The sequence below is a fragment of the Lacerta agilis genome, chromosome 12, assembly GCF_009819535.1.
Source record: "Lacerta agilis isolate rLacAgi1 chromosome 12, rLacAgi1.pri, whole genome shotgun sequence".
NCBI classification, from domain to species: Eukaryota; Metazoa; Chordata; class Lepidosauria; order Squamata; family Lacertidae; genus Lacerta; species Lacerta agilis.
In genome coordinates this window covers 33,784,240-33,805,334 of record NC_046323.1, presented here as the reverse complement: position 1 = coordinate 33,805,334, position 21,095 = coordinate 33,784,240, and the positions used below count along the sequence as shown (strand labels likewise).

General features: G+C 42.6%; 1 protein-coding gene across 1 annotated transcript in view; it reads right to left on the bottom strand.

Annotated features, from left to right (window-relative positions):
- MRC1 (mannose receptor C-type 1) overlaps nucleotides 1-21,095 on the bottom strand; it is a 56,965-nt gene that overhangs the window by 33,857 nt on the left and 2,013 nt on the right. The window contains exons 2-7 of the mRNA XM_033165197.1: nucleotides 17,454-17,855; nucleotides 10,841-11,014; nucleotides 8,463-8,627; nucleotides 7,118-7,231; nucleotides 6,425-6,571; nucleotides 4,060-4,242 (exon numbers count right to left, since the gene is read on the bottom strand). Of these exons, the coding sequence (XP_033021088.1) occupies nucleotides 4,060-4,242; nucleotides 6,425-6,571; nucleotides 7,118-7,231; nucleotides 8,463-8,627; nucleotides 10,841-11,014; nucleotides 17,454-17,855 (1,185 nt within the window). The remainder of the gene's footprint in view (nucleotides 1-4,059; nucleotides 4,243-6,424; nucleotides 6,572-7,117; nucleotides 7,232-8,462; nucleotides 8,628-10,840; nucleotides 11,015-17,453; nucleotides 17,856-21,095) is intronic.

Genomic DNA, 21,095 nt, shown 5'->3' with positions numbered 1-21,095 from the left:
GAGGAACACTGAATGGGCTGGATGAGAGACATGCAGAGACCGCTGATTTCCTGCAATGATCTCTCACCTTCTCTGTGCATATATCCATGCACACCCATAGACAGAGGAGCAGAGATGAAGCGGGAAACGATGGAACTGATAGGAATCTTCCACTCATGGGCACTAGCACATCAGTCGTAGGCTGGATGGATTGCTCTTCAATGATAGTTTCCCAATATTTTTTTTAAAGCCTACATCCAGCAGTATTCAATTGTCACCACATTTTTTTAAAGAACCAGCGGCATGTTAATAGCTTAAGTGTGTTCATGGAGTTTCTTGTCCTCAACTGTAAGAGAGGTCACCGCTGAGGCTGAATACTGAACCTGAGCCAAAACATAACAGGTGTTTCCTTTCCACTGACCTGAATCACTGAGAACAAGATGGCGCTGCCAAGATGTGTACACAGGACTTCCTCTGACTAATTCAACATTCAAGCAGAATGTAGTACGCTGTTTGGTTTTTCTGGCACCTACTGTCATTATAATCTCTGCTTCATGACAGAGATATTGCTTTTAAATGAGATTTTCCATTGCTCCTGGTCCTGCATGCCTGACACTTACATAATGTGTTGTTTTTTTCCTGTTTGTTCCCGCAACAAGGTCTTCTCCCTTGTTTTTCCACTACAGCACATCTGCATTATGCTGCAAGACACAGGATCCAGCCGGCTAGCGCAGAAATCCTCAAAACATCACCACTCACTGAAACAACTTTCTAGACTTTCTAGATTTTCTAGACATTTGTCCTGCCCTACCAAGGCAGAGTTCATGGATGGAGAAGTCCAACAGACTCCATACAGTCATACCTTGGTTCTCGAATGCCTTAATTGCCAAACAAATCGGCTCCTGAACGCCTCAAACCCAGAAGTAAGTGTTCCGGTTTGCGAACGTTTTTTTGAAGCCGGAAGTCTGACGCGGCTTCTGCTTGAGTGCAGGAAGCTCCTGCAGCCAATCGGAAGCCACGCCTTGGTTTCCGAATGGTTTCAGAAGTCGAACAGACTCCTGGAATGGATTAAGTTCGAGAACCAAGGTACCATTGTATTGACTAGTATCTACTTTTTTAAAATCCCAAAGGTCTTTATCGAAATAATCCCAATTCTGCAGCAAGAAAGATGTATTTTGTGATCTGTGCAAACTACACAAATTTTAAATTTTGTATTCTGTTTTGTTCTGTTATTATACCCATGAAGAAGGCTAACAAGTTGTTCAGGGTTTCTGATGTCCCACCAGTGCCATAGCTGTCAATGTTTTCCCCTTTTTAAGGGAAATTCCCTTATTCCGAATAGGATTCCTCGCAAGAAAAGGGGAAAGTTGACAGCTATGCCCACCACTGACCATGATATCTTATTCAGCAATCCCTTCTAGCAAGCTATCTTATACCAGGTCAGACTGCTGGCCTATCTAGCCCAGTATTATCCTCTCTGGCTTGTAGCAGTTCTCCTGGATCAAATGAAGTTGTCTTCCTCAGCACCTGCTACCTTATTTTTGTTGGTGAAAATACCAAGCTTTGAATCTGGGCACCTTTTTCAAGCAAAGTGTTTTCTCTACAGCTGAGCTAGATAGAAAAGCTGCCTCATATCGAGTCACACCATTGGTCTATCTGGCTCTGTATTATCTGCATCAGGGGTGAGGAACCTGTGGTTCTCCAGATGTTGCTGGACTACAACTCCCATCAGTCATGCTGGCTGGGGCTGATGGAAGTTAAAGTCCAACACTTCAATCTCCCAGGACATTCTATAAAAGATCTCAAAGTAGCTGTCTTAATACAAAGGAATTTCAGAAATAGACTGGAAAGAGAAGTGGCTGAATTGCAACTAATCACCAAACTTAAAACCATGGAGAAACCTAGTCTAAACAAAGACATTGGATTCTTATCTCATTATACATGACAAAGCTATCTTTAATAATAATAATAATAATAATAATAAGAAGAAGAAGAAGAAGAAGAAGAAGAAGAAGAAGAAGAAGAAGAAGAAGTAGTAGTAGTTTTTATTCATACCCCCCCTTCCCAGCCAAAAACCGGGCTCAGGGCGGCTAACACTAATCAAAATCACAGCAAAAACATAAAAACAATCAATTTAAAATACAGATTAAAATACAAATTTAAAAATTCAAAATTAAAACTGCAGTCTCATTTTCAAATAGCCCACCAATAAAAGAATGAAGCATAACTATCAAACAGAAACCAACCCAAAGACCAGGTGGAACAGCTCCGTCTTGCAGGCCCTGCGGAAAGATGCCAAATCCCGCAGGGCCCTGGTCTCTTGTGATAGACTGTTCCACCAAGTCGGGGCCAATACTGAGAAAGCCCTGGCCCTAGTTGAGGCCAATCTAGCATCTTTGTTGCTCGGGACCTCCAAAAGATTATTATTTGAGGACCTTAAGGTCCTACATGGGACATACCAGGAGAGGCAGTCCCTTAAGTACGAGGGTCCTAAGCCGCATAGGGCTTTAAAGGTCAAAACCAGCACCTTAAACCCGACCCTGTACTCCACCGGGAGCCAGTGCAGCTGGTAAAGCACTGGTTGAATGTGGTCCCGCGGCAAAGACCCCGTGAGGAGCCTACTGGAAGGAATTTTTTATTTTATTTTGTTTTAACATCTGGAGGGTTATAGCAGCTCTGCATGGTTTCAGACAGAAGACTTGGAGATGCCGGGATTAAACCTGGAATGATTTGCATGCAAAACATGGACTCTGCCACAGAGTGATGGCCCTTCGCTGCCAAGCCTTTTCTCCCAGCTGTACTGCCTGCTGTGCATTTTCTGCCCTTGAACCAAATCATAGCACTGGCACAGCCTAGTCAAAGCTGTTAGTCCAGGGGTTGTCAACCTGGTCCCTACTGCCCACTAGTGGGCATTGCAGGATTCCAGGTGAACGGTAGGGGGTTCTACGGCACAAGCTGAATCCTCCTTCCATCAAGCACTCATGGGCAGTAAGGAAATTTTACCATCAAGAAAGATACATTAGTGGGCGGTAGGTATAAAAAGGTTGACTACCCCTGTGTTAGTCCTTGGAGCCTTCTGAGCCAATGCTCAGAATCTTTTTCCCACTGGCTTACCATCGACATTTCATTAGGTCACTACAGATATAATAATAATAATAATAATAATAATAATAATAATAATAATAATAATAATAATAATAATAATAATTTATACCCTGCCCATCTGGACGGCTCCCAACAGAATATTAAAAACACAATGAAACATCAAACATTAAAAACTTCCCTAAACAGGGCTCCCTTCAGATGTTTTCTAAAAGTCAGGTACCGGTAGTTGTTTATTTCCTTGACATCTGAAGAGAGCGTGTTCCACAGATCAGGTGCCACCACCGAGAAGGCCTTCTGTCTGGTTCCCTGTATCCTCACTTCTCACAGTGAGGGAACTGCCAGAAGGGCCTTGGTGCTGGACCTCTTTGTCCGGGCTTTACAATGGGGGTGGAGATGTTCCTTCAGATATACTGGACCAAGGCCATTTAGTGCTTTACATCTATTGTCGTACCTCAAGCAGAACAGCCTCTCCGCAGATGCATCTTAATTCCCACAAGCCTGAGAAATTGCTAGGCTGACACATATGCAATCAAAGACAAAAGGAGACACACTAGAGAAGAAAGCTTTACACTCATACCTCATGTTGCGTACGCTCCGTGTTGCGTATGTTCGGGATACACACTCCCACCCCCTGGAAGTGTTTTTTGGACCGCGCGGGAGTGCGCAGAACGCTTCTGCGCACTTCGCGCATGCGCAGAAGCGCTCAAATCGCGTGACTTCTTGTTTTTCGGGTTTTTTTTACATGCTTTCGAGTTAGGCACGCCCGCGTTACACACGGTGACCCATAATGGATCACGTGTGTAACCCGGGGTTCCACTGTACTGAGTTAAAAACTGCTGCAAAATAGCCACTAAAATTCTTGACACTGTCGTAATATTTATTAATCCTAGATGGGATGAAGCAGGTGCCAGTTATGGAAACTACTGCTGCTACACAAACATGTTAATTGTTAAGATACCATGTACAAATACTCACTGTACCCAAGCTGGGAAATTGTAAAGCTGTACTCTTCAACGTTGTGTATACTCGCCAGATCTCCACCTTCCTTTCTGCATGATGCTAAGGCATCATACCACAAGGCCGTTGTTCTGTGAATCTTGTAACAGTGGCCTGCATATGATATCCATCCCTCAGGACACTTAATATTCACATTTGTTTCTGGGAAAACAATAGCCACAAACAATGATCAAGTAGGCACCTATGCTGTATAGATTCTACATAATGTTAGGGGCATGCACATGCACAGCGGGTGGTGCTGTGGTCTAAACCACTGAGTCTCTTGGGCTTGCTGATTGGAAGGTTGGCAGTTCAAATCCACGCAATGGTAGTGAGCTCCCATTGCTCTGTCCCAGCTTTTGCCAACCTAGCAGTTTGAAAGCACACCAGTGCAAGCAGATAAATAGGTACCGCTGCGGCGGGAAGGTAAACGGCATTTCTGTGTGTTCCGTCACAGTGTTCCATTGCATAAGAAGTAATTTAGTCATGCTGGCCACATGACCCAGAAAGCTGTCTGTGGACAAATGCTGTCTCCCTTGGCCTAAAGTGAGATGAGCACCGCACCCCATAGTTGCCTTTGATTGAACTTAACCATCCAGGAGGCAGTGAGAGATTTCACTTTCTTGGGTTCCATGATCACTGCAGATGGTGACAGCAGTCACGAAATTAGAAGATGCCTGCTTCTTGGGAGAAAAGCAATGACAAACCTAGACAGCATATTAAAAAGCAGAGACATCACCTTGCCGACAAAGGTCCGTATAGTTAAAGCTATGGTTTTCCCAGTAGTAATGTACGGAAGTGAGAGCTGGACCATAAAGAAGGCTGATCGCCGAAGAATTGATGCTTTTGAATTATGGTGCTGGAGGAGACTCTTGAGAGTCCCATGGACTGCAAGAAGATCAAACCTATCCATTCTTAAAGAAATCAGCCCTGAGTGCTCACTAGAAGGACAGATCCTAAAGTTGAGGCTCCAGTACTTTGGCCACCTCATGAGAAGAGAAGACTCCCTAGAAAAGACCCTGATGTTGGGAAAGATGGAGGGCACAAGGAGAAGGGGACGGCAGAGGATGAGATGGTTGGACAGTGTTCTCGAAGCTACTAACATGAGTTTGACCAAACTGCGAGAGACAGTGAAGGATAGGCGTGCCTGGCGTGCTCTGGTCCATGGGGTCACGAAGAGTCGGACACAACTGAACGACTGAACAACAACAAACCATCCAGGAGTCATTTACCTTCCTTTTCCTTACATGCATGTGCACACCTTTTCCTCATCACTTAAGCCCCATCTTCCTCCAAAGATTTCATTTTAGTCCCCAATCCAGCACACACATGACATTGGCGATCTAAGCCTCCTTCACAAGTTTGCAAACCATCGTAAATTAAGTCTTGTTTCTCGCACATGCCCTATTGATAGACAGGTGCATCAGCAGGGAAACTCTGCTAAACAAGCTGCCCACCTTAATTAATAAATATAATGATTGTGTCGCTAAAGGGAGGGGGGAATCTTTTAAATAACCTAGAAATGCATTTAGGAAACACCTGGGCATGTTTGCGTGGAATGCTGAAAGGGAATGGAAGGAAACTGTGACAACGCTTTGGCGTAGCACACAGGGATATTTATCAGAATCTGCTTTTAAGAGCAAAGTGGTGTTTTCCTGTCTCTCAGTGTCAGCGCCTCTGTTACAGATAATGGAATTTGCTGCCATAGCTATCTAGAATCTGGATGCTTCCTTCTCACACTGAAATGTAAATACAGTGCTTTAAAGTCAAACTTCTGATGCCGACATACACGTTCTCACATTTCAGGTGGGCTCTACCAAAAGGGGGGCCCCAGAATTGTCTCGTCAACAGCAGACTCCTTCAAAATAAAATACTTCGCATTCTGTTTCCTCTTGTGTTCTCTTTGGATAATACAGCAATAAATAAACCTGAAGCCATGGGCCAGTTCATAAAGAAGACTTTGAGCATGCAGAAACCTTTGGCTGCCAGCACAGAGAAGGAGGCACTACTGAGAAGGAGAATGGATTATTGAACGTTGAAGCAGCTGCTACTGCTGAAAAGGCAGAAGGTTCTTCATGGATGGCTGCAGGAGCTGTCAAAGCTATAGTTGAGATGCTTGCCCATACTAGAGATGCTGACTGTGTAGACGCCTGTGTTAAGCAGCCAATAGACCCTTTTGAAACAACAGAAAACAATACTATCCTCTTCAGGAACTGGATGTTTTGAAGACTCCTCTTCACAGAGCTTTTTGGAAGAGCTCGAAAATACATGTGAAGCTTTCCCTTTTTGCATCAGCCTACTGCCAACCTCTTAAGTACACACTGCCGTATATTCATCAACCTACCTGAAGAAATAGTGATGGAGTTCAGACTGGAATTCCCTTTTTCACAAATGTAACCAAGTTTCTGACTGCATTCTAGAGTTTCCCATTTGCCATTTTTACTGGGATTAAATGTTCCACAGGTTTTTCCAGGCTCTGGAGAAGGACTCCCTTTAAGAAACGGGCACAAATAAGAAGGATATTCAATTTACAGAGTTCAAGGTCTTCGTTACAAAATTCCATTGTAGCCAACGGGCATGAAAGAGGAGTTTAGTACAAAGTCAGCTCAGTAATCAGATTAGCACGTTGAATTGATCCAGGCTGCAATTTTGCTCATGGCAAAAGTGCTTGGTTCAGTGTTTCGCCTCAAGATTTCAGGCCTTCAACCTATATTTGTAATGAACATATGAATGATTCCTCACAAGTCATCATGGCCAACGATAGGGATGATGGTATGTATAGCCAAGCATATCTGGAAGGCCATAGCATATTGGACCCAAGAACACATGTTTTGGAAATCTAAACAAAAATTTCAGGATGAGAAGATGAAATGGGGCATCATGAATTGCACTCTTAGTGGGGAAGGGACATTTGAAATTGTGTGTGGGGTTTTTTTTGTTTTCTACTGCAAAAAAGAGAGGGAAACTAACAGATATGAGGAAAATTGAAAAGACAAGTGCATTTAGAATATATAAACGCCCAAACAACAGTGGTTACCTGGTGCCCAGTTTAGGTATCTGAAAGGATGGCCACCACTCCATTGCCATCCACGGTTGGAGTCCAAACTGTTAAGACCAAACCAGAGTTCAGTAGTGAAAGTGGAAGTTAACCCTAAATGAGCATGCAAAACACAGCAAGGCATCAGTCTCAGGTATGGGGACTCCACAGCAGGCAGTAGTAATTACAGGTAACTGGGTAAGGATGAGCATCAAAGTTGCAGAGTGAAGGAGAATTTCAACAATTGAAAACATATTTTACTCCTGCAACGTTATGAAGGGAGAAGCACCATCTGCCAAAAGTTTCCTTTGTGGGCACAACAACACCTTACTGAATTAGGTAAATCTACCTCTAGACCTGCCTTTCATGCTTACGACAAGAAGAACCAGACAAGATGGAGCCAAGTTCTACCAGTCTGAAGTTTAAGACTTGCAGAAAATAAGCATTTGCGATCACTCTCATGGATCGTGGTGATCAAATACACGAAGTAAAATTTAAAATGTGCAAAGTACTTTTGGCTCACCACTAAATCTCCACAACCTGTTCCTACATATCTGGTGTCAGGAAGTGTGACTTCCACAGCAGAGAGTATGTAACATTGGCAGGTTGGACTGGGGCATCTGTTTTCAGAGATTAAGCAATAAATCTCATCATTTCACATTGAAACTGAAAATGTGAAAACAGGATTAAGCAAATAGTTCCTGGTGAATGAAAATCTATTGCTCAGTATGTGCAAGAGAGTCAAGCAACAAACAAGACTCTATAGTATGAGTGCATGAGTTTAAATTTCTTCATGCCTGTGATAAGACAGTGCAAAAGTAGGATTCTTAAGCAGGAGAGCTTGCTTTTGATATTTATGAAGCAAAGCTACAAGATCACTTTTCAAATGTTACCTTGTACACAGGGGAGGCAGAAAACTCATGAGTGCTATTCCCACTCTCAGCCTTCACACATCCAGCTTATTGTGTTCGTGCCTAGATATTATATAGAATCATATAATTGTAGGGTTGGAAGGGACCCCATGGATCATCTAGTCCAACCCTCTGCAATGCAGGAAAATGCAGCTGTCCCATACGGGGATCGAACCTGCAACCTTGGCATTATCAGCACCACACTCTAACCAACCGAACTATATGGCTACACTTCTTTCTGTGCGATTGGGGATCCTGCTTTTTCAGCATTCCCAGACAAACGGACAGGTCTAGTAGAAACATAAGATCTATGCACCTGTTAATGCAGAGAGATCAGGAATGGGGATAATGCAACTTTCAAGTCTTCCACTTTAATTTATTTGGGATATAATATATGACGTGTTACAAAATATCCATGCACATGGATAACTTACCTGTTAGATACATTTGCTCATGTAACTCAGTAATTCCCAACAAACGTGCACCTTGTTGCTGACAAATTTTACTAGCTTGGTACCAAGTTAGAGCAGCATTTGCGTTTATCTGGTACTGAACATTGGTCAAATGGTCTGTATTCCACAACTTGTCCATTCCGTCAACTATAGGGGGAAATGTTCATTACAACAATGTTTCAGTGTTCATTACAACAAAATGAAAGAAGCATTATTTAGCTATAGAGTCCAAATCCATAGTCCTGAAATTAACATATAACTATTTTCTGAACTGAACTAAGGGACCTAAGAAATACACCATTTGTGGAAGGTGACTTCTGCTTTGTTTATTCTACGGTAGCTTGGACATGCCCTCTCAGACAATGGATATCTAAAGCGTATAATAATATTTCCCGGTTTCTGTCTGGATGTTTCTGTCAAATCTTCACCTCCTGTGGTCTCTATTGAGCCAGACAGTTGGTGAATTACTTCTACTCAGTGACACAGACTGCTTACTGAGCTGGCCAGATCTATAAATTTGGCTATTCCTGTTACTTTTAGCTGTTATCTTTCTGCCTTAAACATCAATAAAGATTTTTTTTAATGCAATGACAAGCTACAATGCTACCCCAAGCAGTGGGACTGTAATAATATAGTGCTAAAATCCGTAGGAAAATCCCTCCCAAGTTCTTCTTGGGCTCTGTAGAAAGATACAAAGTTTTGACACTGGGACAGTCAGACATTAGACTACATGTGATCTTCTTTGATTTCGCCTTTATGTGTTTGTTTTCTTTTCGTTAAGCGAGGTAACTTTTAACCCTTTGCCCACACCATGGTCCTGGTAGAAATTGCCACATTCTCCCCACCCTTGCTAATCACAATGGAAGCTTTACTCCAATTGCAGATAACAGGCACAAGGACACCCCAGCGCCAGTCAGGACCCAGGCAGGAACAAGCAGCAAATGTTTGTTAAATCATTACATCCCTGCCCTTTTAGGAAAAGTTGCCTATCTTGACAGTTCGATAATGACTGTTCCACACATCAAATGGGGTGCACGTTTTGCGTGGTTGCACGCAGACGCCTGCCTCCCAGAGCAGCTCCTGGTAGTTCGGGCTGGCTTCACCTTCCCAGGCTGGATACCTGTGGGCTCTGCTTACACAGTCAGCCGCCCAATCCCGCCTGGGGGAGGTGTCGCCAGGGGGATTGGCCAGGTAAGGGGAGGGAACACAGACCAACACAATAGAAGGTTTTACATACCTGGGAGCACCAGTCAGGCTCCAAAGCTTCTCCCACCCTCCACTCCCTCAATTAACTTTTCATGCTGCAGGTTAACCTCTTTTCCACAGGCATGCAGGCGCTGCTATGTCAAGGCCACTGTTGAAGGGCCGGAAAGGAATTTCCCTGCATTGGCAGGTTTCACCTTTCCCATAGCAATACGTCACAACTTTGCCGGTTGCAGGCCTTGGGCGGAATCCTTTAGTCATCTTCATAAGGGGGGGCATGGGGCAGTGACCCCATGCCCCCATGGCGTCTCGATATCAGGGTTCCCGTTAAAGGGGTCTTGAGGGGAGGCATTGGCCCAAACACCCCAAGGTTGTCATTGCCCTCCCCCTCCAGCTGCAGCGAACAGGGGGGCGGGCTATATGCTTGAACATATGTTCTCCAGGCTAGCCCAATCCCCTCACATGCTGGATAACCCTGAAATTACCCAGGTCCCCGGCTGGGGAGCTGGGAAGGAAAACGCCCAATGCCTGAGCCAAGGTCTCCCTACATCTGAATCTGAATAAAGTTGTGGCCTAATTTTAATCCCATAGCACGTTGTCTTGTGTCGTTATTCCACTCAGGGGCTGCCTGGGGATTAGGGGGGACTCCGCCTGGCCATGCAATATGCACATTTATAGATGTTTTATTGATTAAATGACCAATTAAAATAGTCAATGGTTTTAGCCATCCACATTTAGTCATATATTTAAGGCACAAAACTTCCACCAAGGAATCATGGAACTAGAGTTTGTTAATGGTGCTGGGAATTGCAGCTCTAGGATGTAAACAACAGTTCTCAGGATTCTTTGGGAGAAACCATGTACAGTCGAACCTTGGATCCCAAACGCCTTGTGACTCGAATGTTTTGTCTCCCGAACGCAGCAAACCTGGAAGTAAGTGTTCTGGTTTGCGAATATTTTGGAAGCCAAACGTCTGACGTAGCTTCCTCTTGAGTGAAGCTCCTGCAGCCAATTGGAAGTCTTGGTTGTCAAACATTTTCCAGAACGGATTCCGTTCGACAACCAAGGTGCGACTGTACTTTTAATATATGGTGTGTACACAACCTTAGATAGTGACATTTCGTGATCCAGGCCTGGGAAACAACTACAAAACTTACAGTTCAGTGGGCAAAAGCCATATTTCCTGTCTGTTTCATAGTGTCTAGTGGTTGAACACCATAGCCAGCCATCGGACCTGCCAGCATTTGTACACTCTGCGTACCAGTTACCATCATACTGGAAAGGGAACACACATGGTGCCCCATTGGCATTGCCTTTCAGAGTGAACATGTCTGGAAAGGAAGAGGGAGAGCAAAGTGTAAAAGCAATCAAAGACCCAGTAATAAAGTAATCAAGTATTCTTGTATACTGTACTTTAAAACAAAGTGTTAGCCAACTAGCCATGGCTTACAGCAGATATGGAACAATAATCACATAATACTTTAGAGGCTAGCAGATGAATTATTCCATAAGCTTTTGTGGATTATCAAAATGATGCACCTGATGAAGAAGGCTTTAGCCTAAAAAACAAACACTTGGGCCATAATAAATTTGTCCATCTTTAATACCTTAATACCTTAGTCTTAAGTACTGTTACTAGTACTGTTCTTTTTGTTGTTTTGCTCCAATTGCATCGTGGTCTACTTTACAGCATTGTCACGAGGATAAAAAGGCTGTAAAACACTTTGGCAAATGTAAAAAGCTATTCCACAAAAATGGGATAGTGCCAGAAATGGTTTAGAACAAAGTGTGCAAAGCTCATATGTAGGATGGCAGTCTACATGTGCCTGTGCAACCCAACCAGCAAACAACCATCCCGTGGAAACACATTGCAGTAGTACTTCTACTAGTTACCAACTTAATTCATTCCGGAGGTCCGTTCTTAACCTGAAACTGTTCTTAACTAGAGGCGTGCTTTCGCAAATGGAGGCCTCTTGCTGCTGCTTCACCGCCAGCACACGATTTCCGTTCTCATCCTGGGGCAAAGTTCTCAACTCGAGGTAACTCTTCCAGGTTAGCGGAGTTTGTAACCTGAAGCATTTGTAACCTGAGGCATTTGTAACTTGAAGTACCACTGTACATCCTTGTAGGCCTGAATATCCTATTTGTGTTCAATATTCTTATTTCTTTTATTTTTGGAGGTTTTTTATGATTTCAAATCTGCCTCCTTGCCCTAGTTCAAAACCAGAGACAGGCAGGCTGGAGGGTGACTATTCTATTCTATTCTATTCTATTCTATTCTATTCTATTCTATTCTATATTTATTTATTTATTTATTTATTTATTTGCTTGCTTGCTTGCTTGCTTGCTTGCTTGCTTGCTTGCTTGCTTGCTTGCTCTTTATTTATGCTTATATCCCTTCGCTTTATTTCACATTCTGGAAAAAGGTATAGAAGTGAATAAGTTGGGAGGGGAATAATCTTCTCCCCTAGGGCTGGAAGTTTATGGGGGCCCCAGTATGGTACCATTAAGACTAACCAGTTCAGATTGCAATCCTGTACATACTTAAGCAATGATTAGTCCCCAAGGAATTCTGTGGGGCTTACTCAAGGCCCTCCTGGATGTACACAGTGACACTGCCTCCAGTATATTCCTCCCTGTCCTTCCTTATATCTAGAGATAACAGTGGTTCTCTCAATTCCACCAGGTTTCTGTTATGCCCTCTATATCAATGCCATCATATAATACCAAGCATCCCAGTTCACCCACCTTGGTTCACCTTCAGCATTAGCCTATCAACATGTGGGGGATTATTTATTTATTTATTTATAACCCCCGCTATCTGGCTGGGTTTCCCCAGCCACTCTGGGCAACTTCCAGCAAAGATTAAAAATACATTAAAACATCAGTCATCAAAAACTTCCCTAAACAGGGCTGCCTTCAGATGTCTTCTAAACGTCAGATAGTTGTTTATCTCTTTGACATCTGATAGGAGGGCGTTCCACAGGATACAGGACCATTGATGGGGGTGTATGGGAGAGAGCTAGGCTACAGTTCATAATCACATGAAGAGGGTGTGGCAGGGAGGGGAGAGAGAGAGAATGACTGAATATGGCTTGTATGCTCTTCCTGTCTCGGTGTTTTCATGGTTACTGACTGGTATGCTCTGGTTCATAAACTGTGGGGGTTGACACCAAGATGTCACAAAGTGGAGGGACTGTCTGAGCGCTGCCCCTCAATGACACATCCAAGTGCAAACCTGGCATCACTTGCAAATATTAAACTGAGTAGAGGTTTCATAGAATCATAGAACTGTAGAGTGGGAAGGGACCCCAAGAGTCATCTAGTCCAATGCAGGAAACTCAGCTAAAGCATCCATGACAGACAGCTATCCACCTGTCCTTTGCTTTGCTTTTTTAAATAGGGAATTAATAACATTTTGAACATCTCCACAACTGGATATTTGCACGTTGGTTCTGTCTTACCCTAGATGTTATCTATTGTTCATACAATTGGACACGGCAATTGAGTCATGCTCTAACTCAGGGGTAGCCACACTTCAGATGTTGCTCGACCACAACTCTCATCTTAGCTGGCCACTGGTCATCAACCAGTTGGGTTGACTGTGGCAGGTGGGAGTTGTAGTCTAGCAATATCTGGAGGTCACCGTGTTGGCTACCCCTGCTATGACCACTTGTTGCCTACTCTGACAGAAATGATCTTTTTTTTTAAAAAAAAAAACACCTTTTATTTTATTTTTTAGTCTTACAGAGTCAAAAATAGGAAAAAAAATTACACAAAAATTACATAGACAAAGACAAAAACATACATCTCACATCCTTTATACACTCACTCCCCTTTCCCCCCCTCCCTGGGAGATTTCTCTCCCCCCCCCCTCGGTTGCTTCTCAGCCTCCCCATTACAACATTTGTATTTGCTCCTTGTTCTATATGCATGCCCTTATATCTACTTTTATTTCTTCTTTCCCCCATTTACTTGAGCCTTTACAACTCTGCCAAGAGATCAGCCTTTTCAATATGTAATTTGATATAATCCTTAAATGACTTCCAGTTATTTTCTCTCTCCTTTTCCTTGATCCCTTTTAATTCCTCATATTTTGATGCTAAATAATAATATGTCATCATTTTTAGTTGCCAATCCTCTTTATTTGGTACTCTTTCTGATTTCCAGTTTCTGACAGAAATGATCTTACAGCTTGGCATTTCATTATACTTAGGCATTCGATGTGTGGCAAAATTCACCTTGCCTATTGGGATGATTCAGACAATTATGCTATCCTAGTTGTTGAGCTTTTTTAAGGAAGCAACTTTTCCATTGACTTGATGTATAGCAGGCCTATCCTAGGATGACAAACCTCTAAAGGGGCAAGTTACATTATTTGTATGGGCTCTTAGTTCTGTGCATTATAATAATAATTTATTATTTATACCCCAGCCATCTGGCTGGGTTGTTGGGTTTATATAACAACATGACCCCCTTCATGGATCACTGCCTTGTCGTGGCGAAGGGGCTTGAATTACTCAGGAAGCTATGGACAGGTCAAGATGGACAGGTCATAGTGGAGAGTTTGGACCAAACGTGATCCACCTGGAGTAGGAACTGGCAAGCCACTCCAGTATCCCTGCCAAGAAAACTCCATGGACAAAGACAACAGGCATATAAAAGATATGACGCTGGAAGATGAGCCCCTCAGGTCGGAAGGCGTCCAACATGCTACTGGGGAAGAGCGGAGGACAAGTACAAGTAGATCCAGAGCTGATGAAGCGGCTGGGCCAAAGCCGAAAGGACGCACAGTTGCTGATATGCCTGGAAGCGAAAGGAAAGTCCAATGCTGTAAAGAAAAGTATTGCATAGGAACCTGGAATGTAAGAACCATGAACCTTGGAAAGCTGGATGTGGTAAAAAATGAGATGGCAAGAATAAACATTGACATCCTAGGCATCAGTGAACTAAAATGGACAGGAATGGGCGAATTCAGTTCGGATGACTATCATATCTACTACTGTGGGCAGGAATCCCGTAAAAGAAATGGAGTGGCCCTCATAGTCAACAAAAGAGTGGCGAAAGCTGTACTGGGATGCAATTTCAAAAATGATAGAATGATCTCGATACGAATCCAAGGCAGACCTTTTAACATCACAGTAATCCAAGTTTATGCACCAACTACCAGTGCTGAAGAAACTGAAATTGATCAATTCTATGAAGACTTACAACACCTTATAGAAATGACACCAAAGAAGGATGTTCTTCTCATTATAGGGGATTGGAATGCTAAAGTAGGGAGTCAAGAGATAAAAGGAACAACTGGCAAGTTTGGCCTTGGAGTTCAAAATGAAGCAGGGCAAAGGCTAATAGAGTTCTGTCAAGAGAACAAGCTGGTCATCACAAACACTCTTTTCCAACAACACAAGAGACGACTCTACACATGGACATCACCAGATGGGCAACATCGAAATCAGATTGATTATATTCTCTGCAGCCAAAGATGGAGAAGCTCTATACACTCAGCAAAAACAAGACCTGGAGCTGACTGTGGCTCAGATCATCAGCTTCTTATAGCAAAATTCCAGCTTAAACTGAAGAAAGTAGGAAAAACCACTGGGCCAGTAAGATACAATCTAAATCAAATTCCTTATGAATACACAGTTGAAGTGAAGAACAGGTTTAAGGATTTAGATTTGGTGGATAGAGTGCCTGAAGAACTGTGGATGGAGGCTCGTAACATTATACAGGAGACAGCAACGAAAACCATCCCAATGAAAAAGAAATGCAAGAAAGCAAAGTGGCTGTCCAATGAGGCCTTACAAATAGCGGGGGAGAGAAGGCAAGCAAAATGCGAGGGAGATCGTGGAAGATACAGGAAATTGAATGCAGATTTCCAAAGAATAGCAAGGAGAGACAAGAGGGCCTTTCTAAACGAGCAATGCAAAGAAATAGAGGAAAATAACAGAATGGGAAAAACCAGAGATTTGTTCAAGAAAATTGGAGATATGAAAGGAAGATTTCGTACAAAGATTACCACAATTAAGGACAAAAGTGGAAAGGACCTAACAGAAGCAGAAGACATCAAGAAGAGGTGGCAAGAATACACAGAGGAATTATACCAGAAAGATATGGAGGTCTCATACACCCCAGGTAATGTGGTTGCTGACCTTGAGCCAGACATCCTGGAGAGTGAAGTCAAATGGGCCTTAGAAAGCCTCGCTAACAACAAGGCCAGTGGAAGTGATGATATTCCAGCTGAACTATTTAAAATTTTAAAAGATGATGCTGTTAAGGTGCTACACTCAATATGCCAGCAAATTTGGAAAACTCAGCAGTGGCCAGAGGATTGGAGAAGATCAGTCTATATCCCAATCCCAAAGAAGGGCAGTGCCAAAGAATGCTCCAACCACCGCACAATTGCACTCATTTCACACGCTAGCAAGGTTATGCTTAAAATTCTACAAGGCAGGCTTAAGCAGTATGTGGACCGAGAACTCCCAGAAGTGCAAGCTGGATTTCGAAGGGGCAGAGGAACCAGAGACCAAATTGCAAACATGCGCTGGATTATGGAGAAAGCTAGAGAGTTCCAGAAAAACATCTACTTCTGCTTCATTGATTACGCAAAAGCATTTGACTGTGTCGACCACAGCAAACTATGGCAAGTTCTTAAAGAAATGGGAGTGCCGGATCACCTCATTTGTCTCCTGAGAAATCTCTATGTGGGACAAGAAGCTACAGTTAGAACTGGATATGGAACAACTGATTGGTTCAAAATTGGGAAAGGAGTACGACAAGGCTGTATATTGTCTCCCTGCTTATTTAACTTATATGCAGAATTCATCATGCGAAAGGCTGGACTGGATGAATCCCAAACCGGAATTAAGATTGCCGGAAAAAATATCAACAACCTCAGATATGCTGATGATACTACCCTGATGGCAGAAAGTGAGGAGGAATTAAAGAACCTTTTAATGAGGGTGAAAGAGGAGAGCGCTAAATATGGTCTGAAGCTCAACATCAAAAAAACTAAGATCATGGCCACTGGTCCCATCACCTCCTGGCAAATAGAAGGGGAAGAAATGGAGGCAGTGAGAGATTTCACTTTCTTGGGTTCCATGATCACTGCAGATGGTGACAGCAGTCACGAAATTAGAAGACGCCTGCTTCTTGGGAGAAAAGCAATGACAAACCTAGACAACATCTTAAAAAGCAAAGACATCACCTTGCCGACAAAGGTCCGTATAGTTAAAGCTATGGTTTTCCCAGTAGTAATGTATGGAAGTGAGAGCTGGACCATAAAGAAGGCTGATCGCCGAAGAATTGATGCTTTTGAATTATGGTGCTGGAGGAGACTCTTGAGAGTCCCATGGACTGCAAGAAGATCAAACCTATCCATTCTCAAAGAAATCAGCCCTGAGTGCTCACTAGAAGGACAGATCCTGAAGTTGAGGCTCCAGTACTTTGGCCACCTCATGAGAAGAGAAGACTCCCTAGAAAAGACCCTGATGTTGGGAAAGATGGAGGGCACAAGGAGAAGGGGACGACAGAGGATGAGATGGTTGGACAGTGTTCTTGAAGCTACTAACATGAGTTTGGCCAAACTGCGAGAGGCAGTGAAGGATAGGCGTGCCTGGCGTGCTCTGGTCCATGGGGTCACGAAGAGTCGGACACGACTGAACGACTGAACAACAACAACAACAACAACAACAACAACATGACTAAAGATTCAAGTAGCCAAGTATATTATCTCAGAAGGAAAAAGAAACAACAACCAGGAAGATTTACCTTCATAGCCCCGGGAGCACAAATCGTCTCTGGTTCCATAGACCTTCCACCGACTCCATTCGCCAGATCCCCGGTACAGCATAATTCTTTTTTCATTTTTGTTGCCATAGTTGAAATACAGATCTGCTCCTTGGATGGCGAAAAGTGTGTCATTTTTGCATTCCCATCGCTGGAGGTCGCTTGTTGAGTCACATGGGTACAGAGTAACTGGTGTCCAGTCAACCTTTGAAGATACTCCAAAACATAACTTCAAAGACACGCTCATCAGCTGGTGGCTAGAAATCCATCTAAACTTTTGTTCATCGCTTTCATGGTTGCAAGTACTGGTAGTGACATAGCTTGCAGACAGTGCATGAACACAAAGCTTGTGGTTTTGGTTATATATTAAAAATTTGCTGGTATCTGTAAACAAAAACAAAAAAAATGTAAGATCTGTGGCACAGAAGAGCAACTAGACATGTGCATCAGAAGCAGAATTCTGGTGCAAGAAGCCCTTGAACCAGATTTGCACATTAATATGGAGTGAACACAAAACACTGTTATTAGGGCTCAGTGTGATCTCTCCAACAGATCTGTTGAAGCTCTATGAAAGTGTTTAAAGGAGAGAGAGAAATGCTGAACTTGACCCTAGTAACATTTTAGAGGGCTAGCCAACATAATAAAAGTAAACACTGTGAAACAGCTATTAACAGCTAGATAGTAGACTGCGGTAAACTATAAAAAAAACTGATTACCAATGGTCAGTAATAACTGCACTAGTGGCTCCTTATTCAACACATGAAATTTGAAAAGCGAGGTGCAATCAGTACATGTGTCTAACCTAGAAAAATACACAGACTGGCTTTCTATTATGAAAAATTATGGATACAGTGGTACCTCGGGTTACAGACACTTCAGGTTACAGACTCCGCTAACCCAGAAATAGTACCTCGGGTTAAGAACTTTGCTTCAGAAATCGGGCGGCAGCGGCACGGAGGTAGTGGGAGGCCCCATTAGCTAAAGTCGTACCTCAGGTTAAGAACAGTTTCAGGTTAAGAACCTCCAGAACGAATTAAGTTCTTAACCCGAGGTACCACTGTACTTAATAGTCAGTTTTAACTATCAAAGAAACCTAGTCTGGCATTTCAGCTAAGCATAACACAAGCTCTCTTATACCATGGGCCTATAGGGGTGGTATTTCTCAGCCCGAACTGGAAAGTCCAAGAGTTGAAAAATGTTCTGTTGGTTTGTACTATATATATTTGCCAAAAAGTTTTCATCAATTTACGTTGAAAGAAAATTATATGAAAATGATGTACCGTTTGTATTTAACTCCCAGTAAGACACGAATGTGTTAAACCACTGTGCCGCTTGGGCCTGCCGATCGAAAGGTCAGCGGTTTGAATCCCTGCGATGGGGTGAGCTCCCGTTGCTCGGTCCCAGCTCCTGGCAACCTACCAGTTTGAAAGCACATCAAAGTGCAAGTAGATAAATAGGTACCGCTCCAGTGGGAAGGTAAACAGCATTTCCGTGCGCTGCTCTGGCTTCGCCAGAAGTGGCTTAGTCATGCTGGCCACTTGACCCGGAAAAACTGTCTGCGGAAGCAGACAAATCCCGGGTCCCTCAGCCAGTAAAGTGAGATGAGCGCCGTAACCCCAGAGTCATTCGCGACTGGACTTAATTGTCAGGGGTCCCTTTACCTTTTTAAGTTAGCAAAAGTATGTAAGACAGGTGCAAATATCTCTTGGAAATGTAAAGGAAGGCACTTTTATCATATGTGGTGGACGTACAAGGTAATAAAAGCATTCTGGGAAATGATATATAATGAACTGGAAAAAATGTTTAAAATAACTTTTACCAAAAAAACAAACAAACCAGAAGCTTTTCTATTACGAATTCTGGGTGCCAAAATCTCAAGGGAACAGAAAAGATTGTTTATGTATGCAAGAACGGCTGCGCAGAAGAAGACAAAGTCCCTACCCGAGAAGAATGACAAATCAAGTTGTTGGACTATGCCAAAATGGCAAAAATGACCGGAAAAATCAGACCAAAATTTTAATAAGGAATGGGGTAAATTTAGTTAGTGGGGTTGCAATAACACTTGTAATGTAATGAGAACTATGGATACAATGGAGATATAAAAAAAGATCTGGATTGCTATAAAAGATGCAGCAGAAAATGTTTAATAAAAGAGGGGGAGGAGTGAAGTCCAGAGATTCATGGGAATCTTGTATTTATGGAAGGTGTTGTGGTATTATTGTAAATTTTAATGTTTATAATACACACACACACACACACACATATATATATATATATATATATATATATATATATATATATATATGCCGAATAGATGGCTCCACAATAATTTGTACTGTATTTTATTTTTAAGATACAATGGCTAGCTCTTCTGAAAACTGGAAATGATTGTGGTGGTTGTTGTTTTTTGTTTCAGTGAAAAAGCTGGCCTACACTTATCTAGAACCTGGTTTCTTCCTCTTGTCCTCCTTGGCTTCCAACCCATTAGGAAGCAGCATAAAGTTGATGAGTACAGGAGACACAGACCCTTGCAGTTTATCAGTCAGTTTTCCTTACAGACAATACAAGGAAATGTACAATTATCACCAACGGTGATAAAGTCTTTTACTATATTGTTGTACTAACAATTGCTCCGCGTTTTTGTAAACTAGTATGTGCAATGCTTGCAAATTCTTCATAAATACTTTTAGGGGAAGTCGAGCACAAAGTGGGGGGCGGAGGGGGGGAGGCTACTACTAATTGAAACATTGTCTTTTTTTAAAAGGGAGGGGTAAAACTTTTCCACAGTTGCTGGAACTAAGACAGAATATTTGAACCACGTGCTTAAAAACATATTTATACATTTGTATCTAGACTGCATATCTGCAGTTGTATTATATATATATATATTGTTGAAACAGATATTTGACGTTTCCTATGGTCCCAACACAAATATGTGAAGAGATTTTTAAGAATATGATTCAAATGTGGTTTTGAGATTTTGGACTTATCATGCATGTGCATTGCAGTAGGAATGTAACTAATGCCATTTTTCAATGTGTTTATGTTGTCCATTGTTTGTAGCTTCCAAAGAAGGATCATTTGTGTTCCTCAACAAACCAAGCTATGTTTAAGATTGTCCCAGTGAGCATCAGACTTCTCCTTTTTTTCCCCTGATGGGAGCTATAATCCAACAAGAGGAGGGCTGCAGATTCCTTTTCCCTGCTCTGCCTGCTTGACATATTCCAGGGGTGGAACGCCCTGTGGCCCTCCAGTTCTTGTTGAATGACAGCTCCCACAATCCCTGTCCACTGGCCATGCTGACTAGGGCTGATGGGAGTTGTAGTCCAACACCTTTGGGAGAGCCATAACTTCCCCATCTCTGTTCTGTTCCTTTATTTTTGCTTAATTCCGTCCTTTATCTGTTTAAGGAACTGGAACTAGAGATGGGGGGGGGGGGATAAGAAGCAAAATGCGTAGGCGTATGGAATTCAATTCAGTTCACATTTAAAGGTGAATCTACCTAATTCTTACTTTTTGAAATACTATTTGTAAATCGCTTTTTATTATTTTGTAAAAATGATTGTGATAATAATTTATTTTTTTGTATGCCGCCTATCTGACTGGGTTGCCACTCTGGGCAGC